This window comes from Diplotaxodon limnothrissa, linkage group LG6 (assembly GCF_057381915.1).
Source record: "Diplotaxodon limnothrissa isolate DT_005_m linkage group LG6, D_limnothrissa_male_GT1.1, whole genome shotgun sequence".
Taxonomy (NCBI): domain Eukaryota; kingdom Metazoa; phylum Chordata; class Actinopteri; order Cichliformes; family Cichlidae; genus Diplotaxodon; species Diplotaxodon limnothrissa.
The window spans coordinates 18868096-18891111 of record NC_140601.1 but is presented as its reverse complement, the minus strand read 5'-3'; the positions used below and the strand labels follow the sequence as shown (position 1 = coordinate 18891111).

General features: G+C 42.5%; 1 protein-coding gene across 1 annotated transcript; it reads right to left on the bottom strand.

Moving 5' to 3' along the window:
- Nucleotides 1-764: 764 nt before the first annotated feature.
- On the bottom strand, nucleotides 765-21611 carry tbc1d9 (TBC1 domain family, member 9 (with GRAM domain)). Its single transcript, XM_085355814.1, has 21 exons — nucleotides 20874-21611; nucleotides 13439-13549; nucleotides 11425-11543; nucleotides 10885-11113; nucleotides 10353-10614; nucleotides 10047-10254; nucleotides 8619-8825; nucleotides 8380-8544; nucleotides 8133-8283; nucleotides 6225-6439; nucleotides 6016-6133; nucleotides 5656-5941; nucleotides 5373-5502; nucleotides 5064-5162; nucleotides 4828-4896; nucleotides 4083-4323; nucleotides 3849-3914; nucleotides 3381-3467; nucleotides 2107-2175; nucleotides 1847-1950; nucleotides 765-1761 (listed from the first exon to the last, which is right to left on the bottom strand). The coding sequence occupies exons 1-21, from the start codon at nucleotides 20992-20994 to the stop codon at nucleotides 976-978; spliced, it is 3843 nt and encodes a 1280-aa protein (XP_085211940.1). The 5' UTR covers nucleotides 20995-21611; the 3' UTR covers nucleotides 765-975.
- Nucleotides 21612-23016: the final 1405 nt, after the last annotated feature.

Genomic DNA, 23016 nt, shown 5'->3' with positions numbered 1-23016 from the left:
ACAGCTAGCCTGAAGGCAGGGAAACATATCTTAGTGGATTTTGCTGTAAACATAAAGAGAGTGCAGGCTCTTAACGGCATTTTAGTGTACTAATCATTTTCCTTGAACACACAACTTTTTTTGATTTCCTGAACCATCGACCAACACTTTTGTCTGTAGTAACGAGGCATGACTGGATGTCTTCTTAATTAAAAAAAAGAAAGAAAAACTGTTTATGTGGATCATTTTTCTCCTTTCCCCATCATTATTTTTATTAGTTTAATTATACAGGTTGGTTCCTACTAGTTATTATAACTGGATAAAATGAACTGGGGCTTTTAAAAGGACCGTATTTTGAAAGTTAACATCACAGAAAATACAAATATGCATACGAAATTTGCCAAAGTGACACACTGTGTTAAATTTATAGAGGTGCTGAAAAGAGTTTACATGGAAACTCAGGAAAAAATCACTCTTATGAATTTTCATGGGTTTTCTTTTGTGTTTTTCACATTTTCATCCACTGAGAAACAAAGAAATGTTTTCATTAGCAGCCAATGGAATTCGTAAAGTAAGGAAGCAACAAGTTTGATCGGATATAACGTTAGGTGATCGTACGCACTGCAGACTATTGATGTCCCAGTTTGGAACTGTACTGACATTTACATCTACATAGCCTAAGAGTAATAGAGATTACAGTATTAACACCTATGCGTGATATTTTATAAAGTACAGCTACGACGTACACGTGGATTTCATCTGAGCGAACCGTAATATGCATGTTCTGTTCCTTCTCAGCTGGACAGAGTCTAGTGATTGTTGTAAAAGTCTTTAATTTATTTTAAAATACATTACTAAGAGAGGTTTTGGTCCCATTCATTCAGCTATTACTCACACACACACACACACAGACACGCTTACCTTCATTCTCCTTACAAAACACCACTGATTTATACTCTTGTTTTCCTTTTAGGACAGTTCTTTAGTGATAACTCCTCACCCAGACAGCGAGATCTCATAGTCACTTGTTGACAACAGGGGGCGCCCGACTTTCTTGGCATTCTTGGCGTTGGTTATGCGAGCGGCCACGTCCACTGGCTTCTCAAAGTACCGCACGAGAGCCTGCTCGGTGAGGACGGAAGCCAGGAACTGCTCGAACGTGATGGCCCAGTCTTTGTCGATGCTCGTGCTGTGAGGCAGGCCTCTGTCGTGAGGCCCCCCGCCGAGAGGCCGGTTGCTTCTCTCGCCGTTGGAGCCGCCGTCGCTGCGCACCAGCACTGTGTCGTCCGCGATGTCCTCGCACTGCAGCTTCTCGTCCATCTCGTGAGAGCCCGCGCTGAGCACCGAGTAAGATGACATTGAAGTGTCATCTTTGGTTTCGTCGTCTGAGATGAGCATAGCCGAGGAAGTGCCCGTGTCTTTAGGGGACGAGTCCTCAAGCTTGATGTCTTGCATAGGGGGCAGCTGCTCGCTGTCTTCATCCCCCTTTCCCTCCTCACAGGGGCTCGGCTTATTCTCAAGACCTGCAGGGACAAAAATGTCCCCCAGCTCCTGGACCTCCTGGGTGCCTTTAGGATCTAAAACGTCTCTCATGCACACGCTCGGCTCCGAGTTCCCCTCCTGGTTGTGGTCCTTTCTGAAAGAGGAGGAGAAGAGCTTTCCCACCTCTCCCATTTCCAGCAGCAGACTGGTGACCGTTGCTGTAGCGTGATAGAGCTCTTGCTCTGCCACATCTTCACTGAACATGCTGTAAAGGGTCTTGCAAAGCTCGATGAACTGGCTCTGCAGGACAGAAACATTAAAAACAGGTCACTGATGGCTGTGTCTTCACGCTGCTGAGTAATCTGTGCAGCAAATGAAGTCTCACCTGGTTCAGTTTCGGCAGGTCTTTTGTGTTTTCCCGTTTAGGTCTCATCTCCTGGTTCCACAGTTTCAGGTAATGGCGGTAATCAGGAGTGTTCAGTTTCTTCACTGCAGAAATGGACAAAGAATGTGATCGTTCACCAGCTTAAATCATACTTTTTTTAAAAGGAAAATCTAAGAGTCCTTTCAACGTGGTCATGGAAGAAAAGCATGAATAACACATTCAGACCTATATGCAGTAATACATGTGACCATGTTATTTACCTTTCTCAGTTTTGAATGTCACTCTGACAAAACCATCATCCTTCTCATTTCTGCACTTTGAGTCATGGCCTGAGAAGAAAGAGGAAGGTTGAGGTCAAACAGTTGTCTGATTACAAATTCTAATTTATTTATATTTTAAAGCATGCAGCAGCATTTGTAGTCCAGAGTTTGACTGAGCCATTGTGACTCCTTGATTCTTTTCTTTTTCAGTCAGTCTGTTGTAGATTTTCTGCTGTGCTTGGGGTCATTGTGCTGTTGCATGACTTAACTTCAGACAAGCTTTGGCTGTCACACAGACAGCCTCACATTTGGGTCTACAATACTACATACTACAAGGTGCTATGGTCCTGCTGCTGCTAAACAAACTGAGATCATCAGTTTTCCACCACCGTGCTTGGCAGTTTGTATGAAGTGTTTTTGCTCATATGATCTGATTGGCTTTTGTTAAACATGGTATCAAAGGACTTTGTTCCAGGACTCTTGCAGTTTGTTCAGATCGACCTTTGCAAACCTAAGTCATTGTGTCATATTCTGTTTAGAGATAAAGAGGCTTTCCCCTGGTAACCCTTCCAGACAAGCTACACTTTTCAGCCTTTTTCTACGGCACTGCATTAACAAAACTTCTTATTTTACAGAACTGCATAGAGGCCGATGGAAACTCTTTTTCACAAGACTGCAGAAAAGTATACGCACTAGAAAGTTACCACCAAGTCATTTGACCACAGATTTGATCTGCGCCTGTTTACTTCTCTAAACTTCATAATAGCTAAGAGACTCATGCTCAACATATTCAAAAACAGCATCATGCTGTGGACCTTCACTCACTCACGCAGTTGTATAGTTCTTATTTAGCGCTTTTCTACTCTATTTGAGCTTGTTGTGCTTTCTTACTACAAGCCTCATTCACATGCATTTATACAGCAGTTTTTTCCTACGCCCAACAGCTTTTGATCTAATAGATTGTAACTGGGGCAACTTGATGGATGCTCCACCTGCTGAAACACACGTGTAAACTTTCATTTGTGTTGCTGTTCCTTCATAACGGTCAGTGTGCACAACGTGCATCCAAAGCCTTTGGTCCCAAAGAAAATACAACCACACTATCATTTGCAAATCACATGATGTGAGGATCACGTGACTAAGCATAACCACAACAGAAGTTTCACTCGTGCAAATATCATGAGAACCACGCCAAGTTATCATCATTATGTAGCATAATTCCTCACGCAAAAACAAAACAAATCTAAATCCCAACGAAAAGAACGAAACCTCACCGACGGATGTTTCCGGAGTGATGTCTTCAAAGAAGTACTGAGTGGCTTCAAATGCAGAGTCGGGTTCTTCTTGTTCATGAGTCATTTCTGTTAAAGAAGTTAGGATTTAGAATTCAACTTGATATCCTCAACATGTGGGATCGGACAATAAAAGCTTAAAACAACTGCTCCAGACTAGTTAAATGCACGAATAATGGACCTTTGGTTTCTATGACAAAATGTTATGAAAATCCAGAAATAAGGGTGCATTCAGCTAAAAGCTTTCAGGGTATAATTTATATCAACAGGGGGTTTCTTAAAGCGGGCCCTTTAAAAAAAAGCAATTTCCACAGTGAATGGAGAGAAAAAACAAAACAAAACACATAAATCAAGAAGCATAACCATTTCTCTTTCCCATTTTCTGTACAGCTAGTGTGAAATCATTTTTAGACCTTCTAAGGTCACCACAATGAATCCAAACACACTCACCAGGGAGGACATGCATCTTGTAGAGCAGCTTTAGCTTCTCAGTGAGGTCCCCGTGACACAGAACACCTACAAACAACCAAAAGCTTTAGAGATCTGCCACATTACACCTCCAACTACCTCCAAATTACAAAAACAATTTGCTAGCTGAACATCATCAGTCATGTTATAAGCTGTTAACTGTATAGAGATAATATTGAGAAAAATAAGAATTGATTAAAAGCTTACTGTACCTACCCAAACCGGTGATAAACTCTCTAAAGTTGATGAGGGCATCTGCGTTTTGGTCAAGAAGACGGAAGAAGCGTACAGCCAGGGGCTCCGAATGGGCTCCATTGGCCCAAGGGAACAGCAGGTTGAAGAGACCCTTAAACTGCTCCACGTCGATGCGGTACTGCTCCAGGTACGGCAGGCTGGGGTCATGGCGCTCTGTGGGGTTGCTGCTGCCGCCCCAGTAACAGCTGGTTAGGTGCTCCGCCTAAAGAAATTATGAAGAGGAGTTAAAAATGAAACGATAATTAGTTAATAAACCCCCCCCCCCCCCCCCCCCAAAAAAAACCACACATCTTATACCTTCTCATGTATTTTGAACCTGAGTTTATCGGAGACTTTAAGTGTAAATGTATCTGTCTCTAAAGCTCATTGGGTCAACTGTAGCCAGTGCTACAGGTTACAAATACAATGGACGTGACAGTCGTCAAAAAAAGCTTGAGACATTTTTCATAGTGCATGTTTGAGGTGTATTTTTTCACCACCCCCTCTAAAGATGAATGTATTTAACACAATTCAGTGGACTACATACTGAACTTGGAGAGAAACAAAGTATTGATCCTATTGCACTAGTATCAATCCAATACCAGTATTAGTATCAATGTTACTGATATTTGCAGCGATCGGCCCACCTCTACTACACAGACCTGTGGTATAAGCAAATTGTAAGCACAGCTTAAATCTATAGTCACTGGATTTGTCTTTAACTCACCTTGAAGAGCACGTAGAGCTCCTCCAACTCATCGATACTGAAGTCAGTCTCTGTTACAATGGTTCTGACCTGAAACATTATATAACCAAATTAAAAATAGAAGAGAGAAAATGAAATTCAGGGTAAATGTAGGACAGACGATCAGATCACTCTACTGGCATTCTGCCCAAAAGAAACAATTAAAAACCTCTCAACACATTTACTTAATTCCAGATTCTGTAAGATGATCTCCTCACCACATTGCGTTTAGTTGTATCCTCGATGGTTTGGATGACCCTCAGTCTCTGTTTGAAACGCATCTGTTCAATCACGTCGGCACGAATGGAGCCAAATTTCTGACAGAAAGGGAAAAAAAGTGAAATAGGTCAGCTTGGCTGTGGTAAAACGATGTTATCACAGCAAAACAAAAGCAGAATCGCAAAAAATGGATTGTATCAGGTAAAAGTCCAAACAAATCCCATAAAAGTCTAAGTTCATATCTTTGGAGTGAATTCAGATAACCAAAACCAAACTTAGAAACACGCGTCATGATCCAGGTTTATTACCTCGTAGGAGCTGCGCACGAGTTTGAAGATGTCCACCTCTGGGTGTGGTTCTCCATTGTCTGTGAGTAAAGAGTGCAAGTGAGGGATGGGAGGGAGGGTGCTGTCCTTATTGGTCACACTGTCCAGATACCTGCAATGGATAAGTTTTAAAAAGTCTGTGTCAAAAATGATAATCATGGCTGATTGACGTGTGTAAAAGATACTGAATCTAACAATTATTAATGATGAAGAAACACTAGAGAAAAATCACTGAATAAAAAGGAAGTGCTTCGTCTTTTCTTACCTCCCCAGTACGGTCATGGCCTCCCCATCGTCCTTGCAGCCCAGCAGCTGGTGGATGTTGGCGTGCAGCACGGAGAGCGCCAGCTGAAAAATGACTTTGATTCCATCATAGAAGAAACAGTCGACCACCACCACCGCGCTCTCGAACGGCATGACGGACAGGAAGAGGGTGAGGAACCAGGAGAGCGAAATAGTGGAGATGACACCAAGGTCCTGCATGCAGTCGTAGAGCTGAGGAATGTACTCACGGGCCAGCTCCTCGAACACACCCTGATCGACCAGAGCTCCTGTACAAGAAAATAATGTTAAATACACAGAAAACAAAAGTGAAATAGAGAGAACACGACATCCATATACTGACCCACAACCCTGGTATTGTAGTAGTCAGGCAGCATCCTCTCACAGAGCGCCACTAGCAGCCAAAAAGCCTCCTCTTCTTTAGCGTAAAGCAGCAACACCGACGTAACAATATTCATGGCCTGTGGAATCGAAGAAGAGAAGAAGAAATCAAGCATTGTCAAGGACTGCTGATTTTTCTGCCGCTCCAATAAAAAGCAAGCATGCGAGCACCTGACAGTATCCGATGTTGGGGTTTCTGAACGCGTAGGCAGTGAGGACCCTGCGCAGGGCAGCGATGCCCATCTCGTTCTGGAAGGCTGGGTGCTCGGGTAAAGAGCGGTGCAGGTCCCGCTCAATCTCCTCTGTTGCCAGGTTGTATTTGCCCATCGATTTCTCCACCAGGTCTTCGTAATATCCAGGGTGGGTGGTCATCTCGTTGATCGCTCCTGTGAAAGACAAATTCGAGAATTAAAGAAAAACACAGTAGGGCAGCCAATCTATGCCAAACCTAACTCTGATTCATTGATTGCACATGAAGAGGTAAGTGATCTAATATATTTACTTATAAACTTAAATAATCTAATACATCTTTTAGGCGTGTGATGACAGCTGTACTCTCTCGATCCCAGACAAATGGAATTACAACAGCTGAACAACCAAATGCATTAATAAATAATTTAAAAAATAAAACAAACAAAAATAGTAGTACAAGCATTATCATATGTATTTCAACTGATTGTGTAATCATCATAGCTCTGATCTGAAACCTGATTTGAGTAAATGAACAGCAAAAAAAAAAAAAAAAAAAAAAAACTGTCTGTAATACAGATTATTCTTATTTGGCATGCACATACTGTAGCTCAGAGACCCATTTGTAGGTTTACAATTGGCCTCCAAGTCATCTGAATAAATTTGCAGCACAATTACACACATTAAAGTCCTCACGGACCTGTAATGTCTCTGTGCACATACTTCATTAAACACGCTTATTGGAATTTGCCCCAGAATAGAGCCTCGCCAAACTGGTTTTTAACCATTTGTTCTAAAATGAGACACACTTTGGCAACAGCTGAATGATTCAATGGAGCACGGTAAATTGTCGTCTCGGGATAGATTGCCGTGAGGAAAACTGCTTTCAGCAGCAACAAGTAGGTCATAGAGAGTAGGAGGAGGAGCTGCTGCTTACCAGGCTCCAATCAGGTGAGGATGAACGCAAGCTTGCTAACAGGAAAGTCTGGAGCAAGTGCATACCTGAACGCGTAACATGTTGTGACAGTTAGGAGCCTTGTGTAATCTGAAGCATTGCAAAATGATGTACAAGCTTTTCCACACAAATTCAAGTGAGATCTGAGATTGATTTTCAGACCCCCCCCACCCAAAAAAGAAACGAAACAAAAGGGGGAAAAAAAGGTCTCTAAACCATATTTACTCTGATAATCAGACCAAAGTTTTAATCCCAGAAAGAAAATTTGTACATTTATTTAAATGTGTGGCTGATTATTTTCTTAGAAACTATCACTGTGCACATCAAAATCAACTAGAGTAATAGACAGTGCTTAGCAAATTTATCAGAGCTAAAAACGCTAACATTTTAGAAGTTTGTAAAACATAAAAAGGTTTAAAACTAAAATCTTATGTGAGGCCTCTCAGGTACAGTGTACCATTTATTTATTTGTTGCTAGATCCAGACTGACATCAGCCATTTGCCGATACATTGTATCAGTATCAATAACTGCCAATAAATGATAATTAAAACAGTGAAGAACAGACAGAAGAAACACCCTTCAACTGTTATGAGTGTTGTTGTCGCACAGTTTTACCACCAGAGGGCACTCTGCAACTTCCTCTTGGCAACTGGTGTTTGGAAAGCCACAAAAACAACAATCAGCTGATCCAAACACAGCCTAAAGGAATAATCCATTGACTTGTGACCATAAAAAAACCCACTTTTTTAAACTCCTTTGTGTTATTATCGTATGAAGCACTCACCAGTAACTACATATAATACATTTTTTATGATACAAGTTTATTTATAGGGTCTAAAAGAAAAAAAAAAATGTTATCGACCAATATGTCAGATTTTTAAAGTACCTAATATCGGTTGGGCTCTAATTTTGCCCACCCTGAACATTTCCTCACCGGAGAAAAGCAGCCAAAGCTCTCCCCTCATACTCTCGGGAATCCCCTTGAGAACGAGTTCCTTCGTCTTCTCTGTGCGGTACATACACACCCCCTGTCCGTACTCGGTAAAGTGGTTCTTCCATGCCTGCTCTTTCAGAAACTCCTTCGCCTGATTGGGAAAGCAACAAAAATTTACATGCAGCTAGCATCAATCCACCGTGCAGTTTAATTATAATGCAAAAAAAGAAAATGCAATTTATCTCACCAGCTTCGGATTAAACTCTTCCGGGGAATTGCGACGATACATGGTCATGAGGGCTTGTGTGGCTGTGGGCACGCTGCTGTCGTTCAGGTTAAATTTACGCTCGCCTTCTGAGCCCAGACTGTGCTGAGGGCTGCTGGACAGCAGGGATCCATGCTGGGAGTAAACCTGGAGATAAATCTTATTCAGCCTTTGAAGCTTTAACCTGGACGATGTCACAGTGACCGAATGAAACTACCTACCTCATCATCTGAGCTGTTCAGGCTGCTAGTGAGTTCTTTTTCCAGGTAAGTCTTAGAGGTGGTTTGTTGCAGGAAGTCGGATAGTCTCTGCACCAGGAAGTCTCGGTCTTTCAGGTTAGCAAACAGAAAGGTCATGCGATTCTTGGTGCTGATGGAGAGCGGGCTGGGCAGCACACTGGAGCTGTCTGCTTTTTCCACGATGGTCACCTGCAGGATGCCGGGAGTAAAATTTTAGAGCAACAAAGACCAAACAATGTGTTTAGCTGCACATATTTCTCCATGTATGCAGCTATGGAGAGTCACAGTCACACTGATGGAAAAATGTCTGGAATAGTTGGATCTTGGAGATGATTTGAATATTTGACGAGGCTGCATTGTATTTAAGTCTCCAAAATGGCATTAAATGCAGTTTAAAGTAACTTTTTTTTAAATGCAACACTTCATGCTGAACTTTGTTTACAGATTGAGATTCAGTCATTAAATGATGTTGACTAATCAAAATCCATCAGATCCATCCAAAGATACAGTTTTCATAGTAAGCCAGATCCGAATCAAATTCCAGTTGCACAATGAGACAGATCCAGAAAAGACGTCTCATCAGCTACGGCTGTAAGAGAGCCACCGTCTGTCAGTGAAGACTGACATCAGATATAATTATAACTGATTAAACAGGGAAACATTAAAGCAGAGTATTTCTTTAAAACGTATTCATAAACTTGGGCGTCCATGCCGCCCGCCCAACCACACCGTGGGGTGACGACAATAAACCATCAGCTTTTTATGGCTGATGGGGAACAAATAGGGGAGATTTCTAGGTATTTTACCTCGAGTGGGGAATGTCCCTTTGGACACCGTCTGAGGTCACTGTCCCACTATTGACCATGCGAGTCATCACATGAGTCAAATTAAGAAATACATCACAGGGGGTTAAGCATGAAACCACAGTGAGACCTCGCCTTACCCCATGATGTGACCTATTGAGGAACGGCGCCGGGGCTGAGGTGCCTGGGGATTGATCTCAGGGATCCATTTAGGTGGCAGATAGCTGGCGTTACATACCTGGGACTCTCCACTCTCCTCACATCCTCTAAGCGAGGTTGTGACATTTGAAACTAGCTAGAACTTAGTGACGAAGCTATACACGAATACAGAAAATGACTCCTAAATGGTTAAAACGCCAGTCTACAGCTCTCAGTGAACGAAATGGATGACAGCGATTCAGCATGACAGCTGCATTATGTACACACTGTGTTTAAGAGCAGATGGGAAGTGACAGCCCCCCACACACACACACACCAATATCAGTCAGATAAACGACTGTCAAGCCGCTTATTTGAGCTTCAAGTTGTGGGTCTGATTTTCAAGATCTGCTGTTTTTCTTGTTTTTATTTTTATTCTTTGAAGCTGTTAATAAACAGAATGACTCACCTCCCGTAGGGGGATGATGAGGCTACACAGCGACTCTTCCTTGCTGGTGAAGCAGATGTAGTTGGTGGACACAAACATCTGTCCCAGGATGTGCATCTTGTTAAAGGGAGTCCACAGGGTGCAGTCTGTGTGACCGTCCAGTTTTTCATCTTTGGGCAGACGGAAGAGTGCTCTGTAGCGCTCGCTCTTAGCTCTCGCATCCAGATCTCTGAAAGATGCAAATTTCTCACATAAGATAACAGAAACTTGTAGATATTCAGTAGTTCTAAAAGCAAAGAAGCAGTAATGCTCTGCACCAGGACCTACCTCTTGAGTGCTGAGACCTTCTTGGGTGATTTCTTCTTCAGCTTGGGCAGCGAGCGGTCCTGCTCAAAGCCTTTGTTGTCGAGCAGTTGCCGCATGGCGATGTTGGCCAGCTGCTCCGCTAACTTAAAAGTCTCGTTGATGTTGAGGAAGACGGAGAAGAGGTGCTCGTTGGTACGCGTGCTCACCTTGATCACATCAGGCAGAAGAAGGGTGGCGCTCTTCTCCAGCTGCGTGATATCTGCCCAACGCACCACCATTTTGACTGAAAGTAAGAAAAAAAAAAAGCCCCCCCAAAAAACAGGACATACTTTTAATATCAGTGAACTAAAGTAGCATTAAATATATGGTTTAAGCTTTGTGAAAGGCTATAACTTCAAAGAATATAAGAAAAATATAATGGCTTAAGGCACAACAGCGTTTCACGATATAATCTTGAAAAGACTTGTTCAGATCTCTGCAGGTTGAGGTCCTTTCGATAAACAGGAAAAAAATAAGACATTACTGAAGACAGTATAATTGGGTAATGTCCAACCTTCTTTCCCCAGCAAGTACGAATAGAAGCAGAGGTGGTTGATGCTGAGGTAGAGCCATCCCTGCCGAGGCACCTTTCCCTTCCAGTAGCTGCAGGAGTAATAGTTGACCAGCTTCTCCTCTTCGGGCATCCCAAACAGTTTACGAAACTTAGCGCTAGCCTCCTTGAACTTGTCTGTGTCATCGTCTTCTTTGACATCGTGGTTCTTGTTGTACTCCGCTATGATACCCTGCAGCATGATGAAGAGAGACAGCACAACAGGCATGAGGTGAAATGCTTAGGGTGTATTACAAATACCTCAATTTAAACAAAAACCTCTGAAGGTTGTTGGGTTTTTGCAGACAACCCACACATCCACATTGCTGTTGTGGACTCATCTGCACTACTTGCTTTACAACAAGCTTTCTTAAAGTTAAAAGTGTTTAGTAAAGTGATAGGAGATGTTTTCTCATAGACTTTCTGCAATCCCAGGAGTCGCCCCCTGCTGGCCGTTAGTAGGAATGCAAGTTAACCTCACGATTGTACAGTCAGAGTCATTACCTGGACCTTTCCTTTGACAAACGTGGTAATGTCATTCTCATTCTCAAAGATGGAGAGAGTCTGCAGCAGGTTATGTTCCAGCCACTCCCAGTGCTCTGTGATCTCTTTGCGGGAGGTTCCTGTGAAAGCAATCACAGTTCATATGAAGGCGTAATGTTTCAAAAGTGATACAGAGGGTTGTTCCCCAAAGCCACACACACATGTTTTTAAAATATGTTTTTCTATTTTGTTTAAAAGCCTCCCAGTAGATATTTTACCTCTTCAGCAGAGCACTGCAGTTAATAAGACAGGTAAATAAGGACGGAGGTATCGGTGAAAGTCAAGAAAACAATTACATGCTCTTTTAAAAAAAAACAAACCCCAAAACAAACAAACAAACAAAAAACAGAAAGGATATCATGGCAATTTAGTTAGAACTGAGCAGTGAGATTAAAACTGATCTTTCTGGTCATGGGAGAAATTGATTGCAGTAATGGCTGCTACTGTGGGCCATTATCCCTGAACACTGCTGCAAAACAGCCCTTCAGTGAGTGCACATTGACTGCATTAGCCATGTCTGCCAGGCTGCTCCACTCGCCTGCCATCTCTGGGGGGAGGAATTAAGAACTGGGAGGGGAGGAGAGGGAGAGGCGAGGGGAGCCAATGGCATTTCAGAGCCAAGCAAGTCCTCTGTAGGCCTCCATTTCAGATAGAGAGCAGAAATGGTACTCTCACATTTGTATTTGGTAGATAACGACCTAATTAAATACGCTGTTACACGTGTTCAGAACAAAATCCGTTTGCCTGTTTACCAATCATGCCTCATCTTCATTAAGTGTGACATTAACTCAGCTATCAGAGCAGCCTGCTCGGCAGTTGTCTATGTGATTAATTTCTTTAAACTCCCTGAAGTTTGGAGAATTGATATCACTCTCGCTACACACAAATAAAATGTCCACAGAAAGGCTGCCAAACCAGGCAACATTTTTCCAGTCTGTGTGAACTGGTTTAGCCTCGGTTGCCTGTTCTCAGCTGACCAGACTGGTGTGGTCTTCTGCTGCTGTAGTCCACCTGCTTCAAGGTTCGAGAGATGCTCTTCTGCATATCCTAAGTAACAAGTGGTTACTTGAGTTATTGTAGCCTGTCAAAATACTCCGACCAGCCTGTTGATACCAACAACCAACCTTGTTCAGAGTCACCTAAATCCCCCTTCTGCTCGATTTTGATGGTCTGTTTGAACTTCTGCAAGTCATTTTGACATAAACTCAATACATACTTAAATGGACTGAGTAGCTGATCTGTGATTGGCTGATTAGAAATTTGTGTGAATAATAATAAAAATGTTTGCTTGGAAAAGAGTAGTTACTGGATGTAACTTATTAGGTCCCTAAAGCAGGCTTTGGGGTTGCTGAAGTTGTGGCTTCACTTTTGTCTGTGGCGTTCTTTGCGACTTGCTTCCAACTTCTGCCTGTGTGTTATGATCAGCAGTTTTCCAGACCTTTAGGAAATTGTAATCAATAATGCAATTAACACAAAATTAAAATGAAATGTCTCAGAAGTCGTTCAGCTCTATTAAGAAGTGCTTATGCATTTCTTAGCCCAAAGCGGGAATATTTACATACTTGGTTTAATATTGGTGCAAAGAAGAGTTCTGCTTCTAAAAAGTGCATTGCTGCTAAATGGCATGATTTACTGCCACAGTCTGTGGTAAGTAGCAGATTGGACTACTGTGAGAACCTGATGAGAATCACAATGAAACTACATCAAGCAATTGGCTGAAAACCACAGATTCTTGCACCGTTGCCCGTAATCCTTTAAAACCACCAGCGCACAATGTAACACCTTGCATTCAGCAGCTAACATGGGTGACAGCAGCAAGGTAAACCATCAGGAGCTGCGTGAAAGCTGGTGGTAGGATTGCAGATGGGTCTGTAGTGGAGTGGCCCACATATGTGATGCTAAAATGTGTAGAATTGGTGCACAACATACATTTTCAATTGTAAGTTTGCTTTTCTTTCAGTTGTTCTGCACGTACCATGAGCAATGATCCAGTAAACTAAAGAGTCAGGAGTCTGGTAGAGGATCCTGTACGGGGCCATCCGAGCGCTCGAGTCCAGAACAACATCCAAGGTCCCAACAAGCAAACCTGCAAGAGCCCAGAATACATTTACTACAGAAAGAAGTCTGTTAGGCGGCAACACAAAAGTCCTGCTAAAAATGTGCAACCATGTGCATCTATACACAAATAACATGTATTTACATTTGTATACCATGCTGTTATGCTTAAGCAAAAGGGGAAAACCATGAGGTCTTGTGGTTTGAGTACAACAAAAACATCCTGTGGCTAAAAACATTTCTGCTCTGCATTAAACGCTTTCACTTTTTCAACCATATACCCACCCGTGATCTTTACGTGTGGTCTGACAGTTATGATTGTGCCGGGTGAGAAATGACTGCATATAATCACACGTTCTACACGAGCCATTCTGCACGAGGCATTTATGAACTAATGGCCTTAATAGTGGTTAATAAGTCAGTTAATAATTTATAAGTCAGTTGTAGCCCATTAGTGTGAACCCATCAGGTTTATCAGATTGCAGAAAACAACTGACCAGCAGGGTGTTTATTCTCCTATTAAATTTGCCTTTTGACCTCCGAGTGTTCTTTACAAAGGCAGACCCTCTATATGTGCCTTTGGATCTTAAAGAAACTAGAAAAAAACACCGGTGATTTTATCAGAATTCGCTCTGTGGGGATGCCAAGGTTTGCTTGCTTTATTTTACCATAAGTGTAAAAGGTAAGATATGCTGCTCCCTTCTGCTTTGTTTCTGACTTTTCTTTTATTAAGCTGGCTTTCTGGGCTAGTTTTCTACTATTCCTAGGCTGGATTATTATAATTTCCTAGTATCAGGATGTCTGAAAAGCCTTCAGTTGTTCCAAATGGGTGCAACTCGAGTCCTAACAGGGACTGTTGTGTTCTTTTTGCTGGTTCTCTGTTGGATTCAGAAGTAAATTTAACATCCTTCTCCTCACATACAAACTCCTGATATCCCAGCAGGGCACTTCAGTTCTTGAGACTGCAGGCTTACTTCTGCTTCCTCGAGTCTCTAAAAGTAGAACAGGAGGCAGAAGCCTTCAGCCATCAGGCTCCTCTCCTGTGGAACCAGCTCCCAGTTTAGGTCCAGGACACAGACACCCTCTCTATTTTTAAGATTAAGCTTCAAAGTTTTCTTTTTCATAAGACTAATACTTCAGGCTGGATCATCTGACCCTGAATCGTCCTTCAGTTTCCCAGCTATAAGCTCAGGCTGCTGGGGGAATTCCCATGATGCACTGAGCACTTCTATTCTTTAACCTACACATGAATTTTTGCACGACGTGATCCCCCCCCCCCCCCCCCCCCAAGTTTGTTGTTTGGTGTCTCTCTGTGCCTTTCTTTTCTCTTCTGCAGTCAGCCCCTCAACCCATGTCGGAGACAGGCAGCCTTCCCGACTCTGCTTCTGCTCGAAGTCTCCTACATTAAAATGAAAATGGTAAAAATATCCCCCAGCATTGCAGAATCCTTACTCATAGGGTGTCTTTGGATTTCTATCAGTTCTAGGGTATTTGTCTTCCAACACAAAGTGTCTTGAGACTTCTATTGCTGTGATTTTTGCACTATATTAAGCATAAAAAAATTAAGTGCCATGAGAGACAGGTTATTTTTGTTCTGCTGCTCATCAGAGCACACACAGTATGAGTCACACAGACAGCAAGAGAGGGAGGAGGGAAACGAGACAAACGAAGGAAGCTGAATTTTCATGGGGGAAAAGCAGTTTGAGAGAGAACTAATAAAATAAGCACATCTGCATGGATTAGACTCACTGACCGCTCTGCTCTCTCATCTCTGTACTCATGTAAATTCTGCCTCTGCCTTTCTTTTTACAGTCCTACTTATCAGTTCCTCTTACCTCTCAAAAGCAGAACAGATCAAGAAGCCTCATCAAAAAGCTGGTTAACCTGACTGATATCTGCTGTGTACTTCTTTAGTTACACTTATGCCAAATGTTACAGATCATGCATAACAGCCGTTTCCTGAGAACTCCAGCCGTAGACAAATAAACAAAAATACTGACTCATACTTGCAACATCTTGAACCTTGAGAAGCGCCTGCACAAAGCAGTAAACCACCCAGAGGTGACTGGAGTCCTATACACCACGAAACCAGTGAGATAATCCACACTTTGGTTTACCCCGCTGAGAGAAACAGCAAAACTGTTATGAGTGTGAAGACAACTTCCTCTTCGACACAAGAACGTTGACGAGGTTAAAAAATGCACACCTCAGAGAGGACTTTAATGTGTTAAATAATCAGCATTTTGTAATTTGTCTCAAAAATAGATGTGATAGGTAGAAATTCAGTGTCCAAGTATGAACTCCTGGAGTCTGAGGAGGGGAAAAAAAAGAAAAAGAAAAAAGAGACTCAGTTGTGTGTTGCATGGTATGAATAGCTTAGCCTGAGGAGGCGTCTGCTTTGAGGTTTAACGCAGGAAACTCAGGTGAGACCACTGAACTTCTATGACCACCTTGAGCTTGGTTCATATAGTTTAAAGTGAAACCCAAAGCAAACAGCAGGAAAGACAGTTGTTCAGCTATTTTTGGACCCATTTTGCCAATTTTTATACAATACTGTGCAAAAGTCTTTAGCCACACCTCATTTCTTTCAATTTTGCTACATAAGTGGGATACAGGTGCAGCAAATTAATGAAATAGGCATGGAAATACAGTATATACGACAAACAAAACTGTATAAGAATTTGTATAACTCTAATGAGATCGAAAGTCAATAATTGGTATGACCACCTTTATTCCTCAACACAGCCTGAACTCTCTTAGGCCGTCTTCAGGAACAGTTCTCCAGGCTTCTTGAAGGACATTCAAAGCTCGTCTTTGGATGTAAAGATGATCCCACACGTGGAGGTCTGGATAGGCCAGTCCATAGCTGTAGACACTCATTGTTGTACCTCTTTCCTGATTTCAGCCCAGATCTTGTGTAATGTGGCATACCTCAGTCTTCAGTCTTATGAAGATCTTCTTGACAGCCAGATTGATTGATCAGCTCTGGACTATTATTTCTTAAGCACATAACTTTCAGACACTGTTCATTTGTTGTGGATTATTATTATTATTATTTTTTTTTTTTTTTAGACCTACCACTTCTTATTCTGTTCTCCACTTTTTTCGACTTCTCAATTTAAAAGTTTAAAAAGCACACCATAGCAAGATAAGCCAGTTTTTTGATCCAGCAAAACAAATGATGTGCTTTTACAACAGTAAAGGTTGTCTGTTATGTGTAGACATAACACTGATTCATGTCTTGAGTTGGTTACTTTTTTTTGGTGCTTGAAAATTCATAAGTAGCTTAAAAAAAATCCTCTAAAAATGATCAGGTAGAAGGACCGGGCTCACAATGAGCCAGTGTCTCAATGAACAGCCTGGAGAACTGTTGCTCAAGAGTCCTTTAAAAAAAGAAGGAAAAAAAGAGAAAGTCTATCTCCTTGGAAGCAAAAAAATACAGAAATGAATATTGTGACTTTCCGCGGCGCTGTATACAGGAGATCAGTCATTTCACCGTCTTTATCGCGATAGATCTTTTATCAAGTGTACGATAAGCAACCCCAAAAACCACACCCCAGCAGCATTAACTCATCAAACCAAAGTTCATGTGACTGCTTGTTCCAAATCAAACCTCTGCCATTACGCTGACATTTCCTTCCACAGACTGAAGCAGTGGGTGCGCAACCAGCATGAAGCTGTGTAGCATCCAGCATGTGGCTGGAAAACTCAGAGCAATCATCCCCTGAACTGAAATCATGTGATGTTTTGTGCTTCTCCGCTCAGACACAATCAGAGATCCTCATTGTTAGAGGGAAACAAACCACATTCTCTGAAACATTAATGCATTTCACTCAGCAGAAGAACAGGAAACCAAGCTGACAGCACTGGTATAAATACATTTCTCCATTGTTTACATCCTCTTTCTGCTTGGGTGAGCAGAGTCGGAGGCCCTGCTGGTGTGGGATTTTATATTAAGCAAACAAAAGGCCACAATCTTCCCCGGAATTACAATCAATACCGTTTCAGATAACAGAAAGCCAAGACAAGGCTGGATCTTTATCTTCACCACATGAAATGTTTCACTGCATCAATTTAAGATATTAGACACATTTTTCTGCTTTTCCCTCGCCACATCTCTCTGCCTGCTCACATCAAAGACTCGTCTTAAAGCACAAGATAAGGGAATCTGTCCGGCACGACACACTTGCACCAGGCAAACATTTACTTATTATCAGGTTGTGAAATAGTGTGTTGTACTTGGTGTCATTTTATGCTAAAAGCACCACTGTCTACAATTGCGTAACGAGTTTCACAATAGGCATATTCAGTGCTTTTACATCTGATAAAAACACATTTTGTTGTGCATTTTTAAATTTCCTTCCTTTCTGAATTTCATATTCTACCCTGTTACTGTAAAGGCTGATTATACAGCATGTGACCATCAACAGTTCAACACTGAAGTGAGCAGACTCCTCCCAGCCTGCATTATATGTGCAGCGCTGTTAGCTCATATGCTGCAAGTACAGCTTATACACTGTAAATCTGAGATTCCCAGCCTTTTACAGCTCATTTGGTAGCCCAGCCAACTACCTTTATATCTTAAACTGGTTCATTTTCACAGTTGTGATAAGCATGTAGAGGAAAAAGCAAATATTACAGGAAGGCCAATAAATGTGGTACTTTTTGCATTCTTACTATTCTTAACCACTACAGACCCCGTTTATGAGCACCCACACGGCTAACATCTTTCATCCTACAGGCTTTTCTTGAGTCTTCAGTGGCTCTTTGAGGGGTTACAGTGAAGAAGTGAGAGGTCTTTTATAATGCTGATAAAAAAAAATATTTAAAAAAAAGAGAAAAACTGATGTGAAAGTGGCTCTCACTGTGTCGATACATCTTCCTCTTCTTTTGGATGTATCCAGCCTTATATTATCAAAAAGGGTTAGTTATCCGTTTCTCTACATACAATGCAGAAGTTCTGCAACTGCTCGTGCAGGGTTGGTCCTCATATTTTATGATGCTGACACCCATAGACTCACATAACCCAAAGTTTTTCTGAAGCAGCTAAAGCAAGCACATATTTTCCATTTTCCACCTCCCTCCAGCTCTGAGACATGGGAGCTGCAGCTCGGTCAAGATGAATATGCTGATCTGTAAAAGGCTCGAGTCCGGTGCTGCTGATGGCTTCTCCTACCCCTGAAAGGACTGAGGGCAGTGCCAGTGTCACTGGGTGCTGCGTGCCAACTGGCACACAATGCAAGTCAGCAAGCTCAGCTTTTACATAAAAATGACATCATCTTCCAGCACCACTTAGCACACTCTGCGTTGCCACAGCAAGGACACACTAGAGACCGAGAAGAGAAGGCAGCGGGTCTAATTATCAATATGATAGCAGGTCATATTACCAATATTAGTGTCTAAATTTGTAATATTCGTCTTTTTCTGGAATTGAGAAGAACCCTAATGTTTACCGGCCTCCTTTATGGGAATAAGGCTGGGGAAATGGTGACGAGATGACACAAATATGCCTGCGATCAGATATTATACTATTATACTTATAATACTTGCATCTCTTTATTTGCATTTAATTTAATAGACTGTGTTAAAAAATGAATTAAAGTCCGTTTATTCTGCCTAAAACTGGTTTCTGTATTACATATTCAGGAAATTCACTGTAACATTGATCCACCAGATAATTACAGCAAATCTATGCAACACAAAATCTTGCTGTGTTGTGAAAATCTCTAAAGATTTTTAAACGGAGCCACTATTAAGACGTGTACGGTGGGATTTGTCATTTTAAATTCACAAGACGATCATTTGTCCAAGGACGACAATTATACTATACGTTCATGCGGCTCTAATGACTTCAGATGCACTCAGCCAACGCAGGAAAAGGAGAAAAGCCAGCCAATTAAGTTTTAGTTTCACCTTGGACCGTAACACAATTACATTTTTACTACTTTTGTGGGAGCGTCATCAGCAGGACTGATTATCTGTGCAGCCTCTGCGTTACACAGCCCCTCAGTGTTTGAAGCAAATAAATTTCAGCGTACTACACTCCGAGGTGAAACTAAAACTTGATTAGCCGAGCACAGTGTTTATCTGACATCACTGAAGGCACGTATGAATTCAACTCCTGTGTCGCTCATTACAGCTAAACTGCTCGTGCAGGACAGTTATCGTGTTAATTGTGTTCAAAGGCTGAAGGTGTGAATGTGAAAATCTGTGGTTGTCTGTCAATCTGCGTCAGACATCCGCGTTGTACATCCTGGATCGACCGAACCAGGATGTACCTCACTGCCTTTTACTGTATAACAGTTGAAACCGGCCCCCACCTCACCTACTCCTCAGTCACAGTGGTCCTCAGAGATTTCAGTCTTGTCACAGTTCAAGGTGTTAGAGCTCAGTGGGCGGTGACACTGACTGACAGAGAGTGAGAACTGATGAACACCGATTACTGACAAAAGCATCACTTTCTCTTCAGCTCTGGATCACAAGGAGTCTGAGCAGCTGTTTAAGATGCTCCTATATGAAACACATCCCCTGAACTAATTTGAATGCTGCTATTTCATCACAGAATCACCACACACAGTACAATATCCCTCATGTACGAAAACTATGTAAAACAGTCTTCTTTAAGTTCTAAACTGTTAAATAAAAAACATATCCTGCCATCACCATAACCTGTCGCTCTCCTGTGCCTCCTGCTTGACCCATTTTGGATGGAACAAGCTAGGAGGGGGGAGGAGGAGGAGGAAGAGTGAGAGAATGAAGCAGGGGGAATGATTCAGCATGAGCAAGCAAACAGACTCAAACAGATTCACTGTTGTTGAGGCTTCACAGCCATTAGCAGCTGCACAGCTGAAACCACAGTTGCAATAGTTGTTGTTGTTGTGATGGATGGAATCTAATTTCCACTGCAGGCAGGAACACCCTGAGACATTTTAAACCATATTATGGACCTCCAATATGGGTGGGTCGGTGGGTGGAAGTTGTGTAAGCAGACAGTAGATCCCACACACTGAAGGATCTGCTCTTTGCCCCCCCCCCCCTCCCTCTGTGTGATGTCAGCGCCCTAGGTCGCAGTTTGTCACCGGCATGAAGGAGGTCTGTGAGAGCAGCAGGCTCAGCTTTTCTCCCAGGAAGACGCGACCAGGTGAAAGGCCGTCTGGCAGCTGCTTGGTCACGTGCTCTTCCATTTTATTTATTTATTTTTTGCCGTCCAGCATCGACTTGCGGTTAAGCCTGACACACTGTCACCGTGCAGCTGACCATCACCTGACCTTTTTCTCTTCCCAAATTTACACGAAATACTGGATTTTTCCCCCCTTACGGAGTCATGACAACAGCTTACAAAACATGGTACTCACCCGCCAGTCCTCCGCCTCCATCCCCGTGGCCCTTCCGTTTCTGGAGGATGAAATACGGGTTCGCTCTCTCGGTGATCCATAACGCGCCAGCAAGTAACACATCTTCGGGAGTGACCCACATGCTGCTGTGTTTATTATTTTTATTATTATTATTTATTATTTTATGGGGACATCGAACCCCCGGGACTGCTGACGGTGACCGTCAAACTGGTCTTACCGGGACGTGTGATTGTGTTTAGATTGTGTTGTTATTTTTAGATCACTAAAGGATCGATGAAGGCCTGATCGTCTCTCGAGCAGCTGCAGGATCTAGTATTGGATATCCAAGCAAAAAGAAGCGCAAGCAAGCGTGTTATAATTAAACCTGGCAGGCACGGATCGGTCGGGTTCGGCCGATCCGGACTTCACATTTCGTGCACGCAAACCTTCTCCTGCAGCAGCAGCCTCCTGAGCCCACGGAGGTCTTTTAAACAAACAGATGTCTTTGAGGAATCGTGTGCAGCTTCGGCTCTGTTTGTGGGCGCACACAGGCGCAGTGCTGATCAGTCTTTGTTGACCATGCTCCGCGGCAGGTGCGATTCAGTCGTGCAGTGCTTGCTTGCAGAGAAACGCACGACACAGTCACCACGGAACGGTCTATATGGTCCTTTCGGCCGCGAAGTCCACGTCCGCGTGCTGAGGTCAGGCGACACTTGGACAAATGAAACGACAATAACGCCGCGGTCCTCCTCTCCGTGTCAGCTGAAGCTGCTGCCGCACGCAAAATAAAGCACGTCACGGAGCGCGCGACGTCAGCGGGAGGAGGTGGAGACGCACACGGAAATACCGAGAGAGCGTGTTATTGTTTCTACAAACTCACATTGTTTATTGTAGTTTTACTTTAATGTAACCTGAAGAAAACCCCGAACAAAAAATAAAACAAAAAATAGAGTTTTGTTATTTGATAAATGGTTAAATATCCAAATCAACACAAGCAGAAGGAACAATCCAGCTATTCAGAGAGAACCTGCATGACAACATTAGACCTTATCCCCGTCCCCATGTATTTATTTATCAGACATGTGCATCTGGTTCATGGAGTTGACAATTTGCCAGTCGAACACAGCACAACAAATCCGGCTTTGTGGTATAAAAATCCATTTTAATAGAGCATAAATCAGTTCAGACACCACGCTGGGTTTACATAAGTTTCTGAGAACAAACCCGGTCTGCGTGCAAGTTTGAGCTCATTTTCTGACAGTCTCTCTAAGATGTGGTTTACCCGCTTGAACTGAGCAAACTTATTTTTTCCTGAACCTGACTGCCGATTTAAAACTGCAACGAAAAGAAAAGAAAGCTTTCTGGTGATCTTTCGAAACTTTAAGCTTCTTAATTGTGTTAATTAAAATAATTTGATTGCATTTATCAAGCGGTTTCTTCTTTTTAATCAGGACCACAACATTAATTAAAAGTTCATGAGTTGCCTAAGCGTTTTTACCTTGGCCAATAAGCTGCAGGCTTTCAGAGCCCCTTCCTAAAGCAGCTTATGCTTTTAGGACAATTGCCAACTTTGCCTGTTCATCCAATCTTTAGCAAATTTCCCAATATTTATGACTGGAAATGGAACACAATAATGTAAAAGAGCAACAATGGTGAGAATAAGAATAACCCCAAACACTGTGAGACTGACTCTTCTGTAAAGTAAGGGTTTGTTGTTCTCAGTGCAGTTTGTGGCCTCAAAAAGCAGGCCACCGAAGGCAGTGGAAATGTATTTTACTCGCAGGTTCACTCGGCTCGGGGAAACCTGGTTTCAGGTACGCGTTTGCTAACTTTCCCCTCCAGCAAACCGCGTCGCGTCGACGGGCTGTGTGGTTGCAGGACCGTGTCATCTCAGTCATGAACCTGTACAGTACCTCCACTCTGGGTTACCCCGTGGGTTAGTCCATGAAGAGATTGCACTGTAGGTGGAGGTGGGTGGGGTGACGTGACATTCATAACACTCCATAACCTTTTCAGATATTAAAATGGTTTTTATTAATGTCATTCTCTAGCATTAGTCAACACTCCCCCTCCATGCTGTTGACCGCATTATAAACATTGGTTCTTTGTCATGTTGTGCTGAAGTAGTGAGTAACATTTTCTTTTTTGTTTCTAGAGAATCACA

Coding starts and splice junctions, on each gene's coding strand:
- tbc1d9 (XM_085355814.1), bottom strand. CDS start 20,994: ATGTGGGTCACTCCCGAAGATGTGTTACTTGCTGGCGCGTTATGGATC. Junction 5,503..5,655: donor GCCATGACCGTACTGGGGAG/GTAAGAAAAGAC, acceptor TATCCATTGCAG/GTATCTGGACAGTGTGACCA. Junction 3,915..4,082: donor AGAGTTTATCACCGGTTTGG/GTAGGTACAGTA, acceptor GGTTGTTTGTAG/GTGTTCTGTGTCACGGGGAC.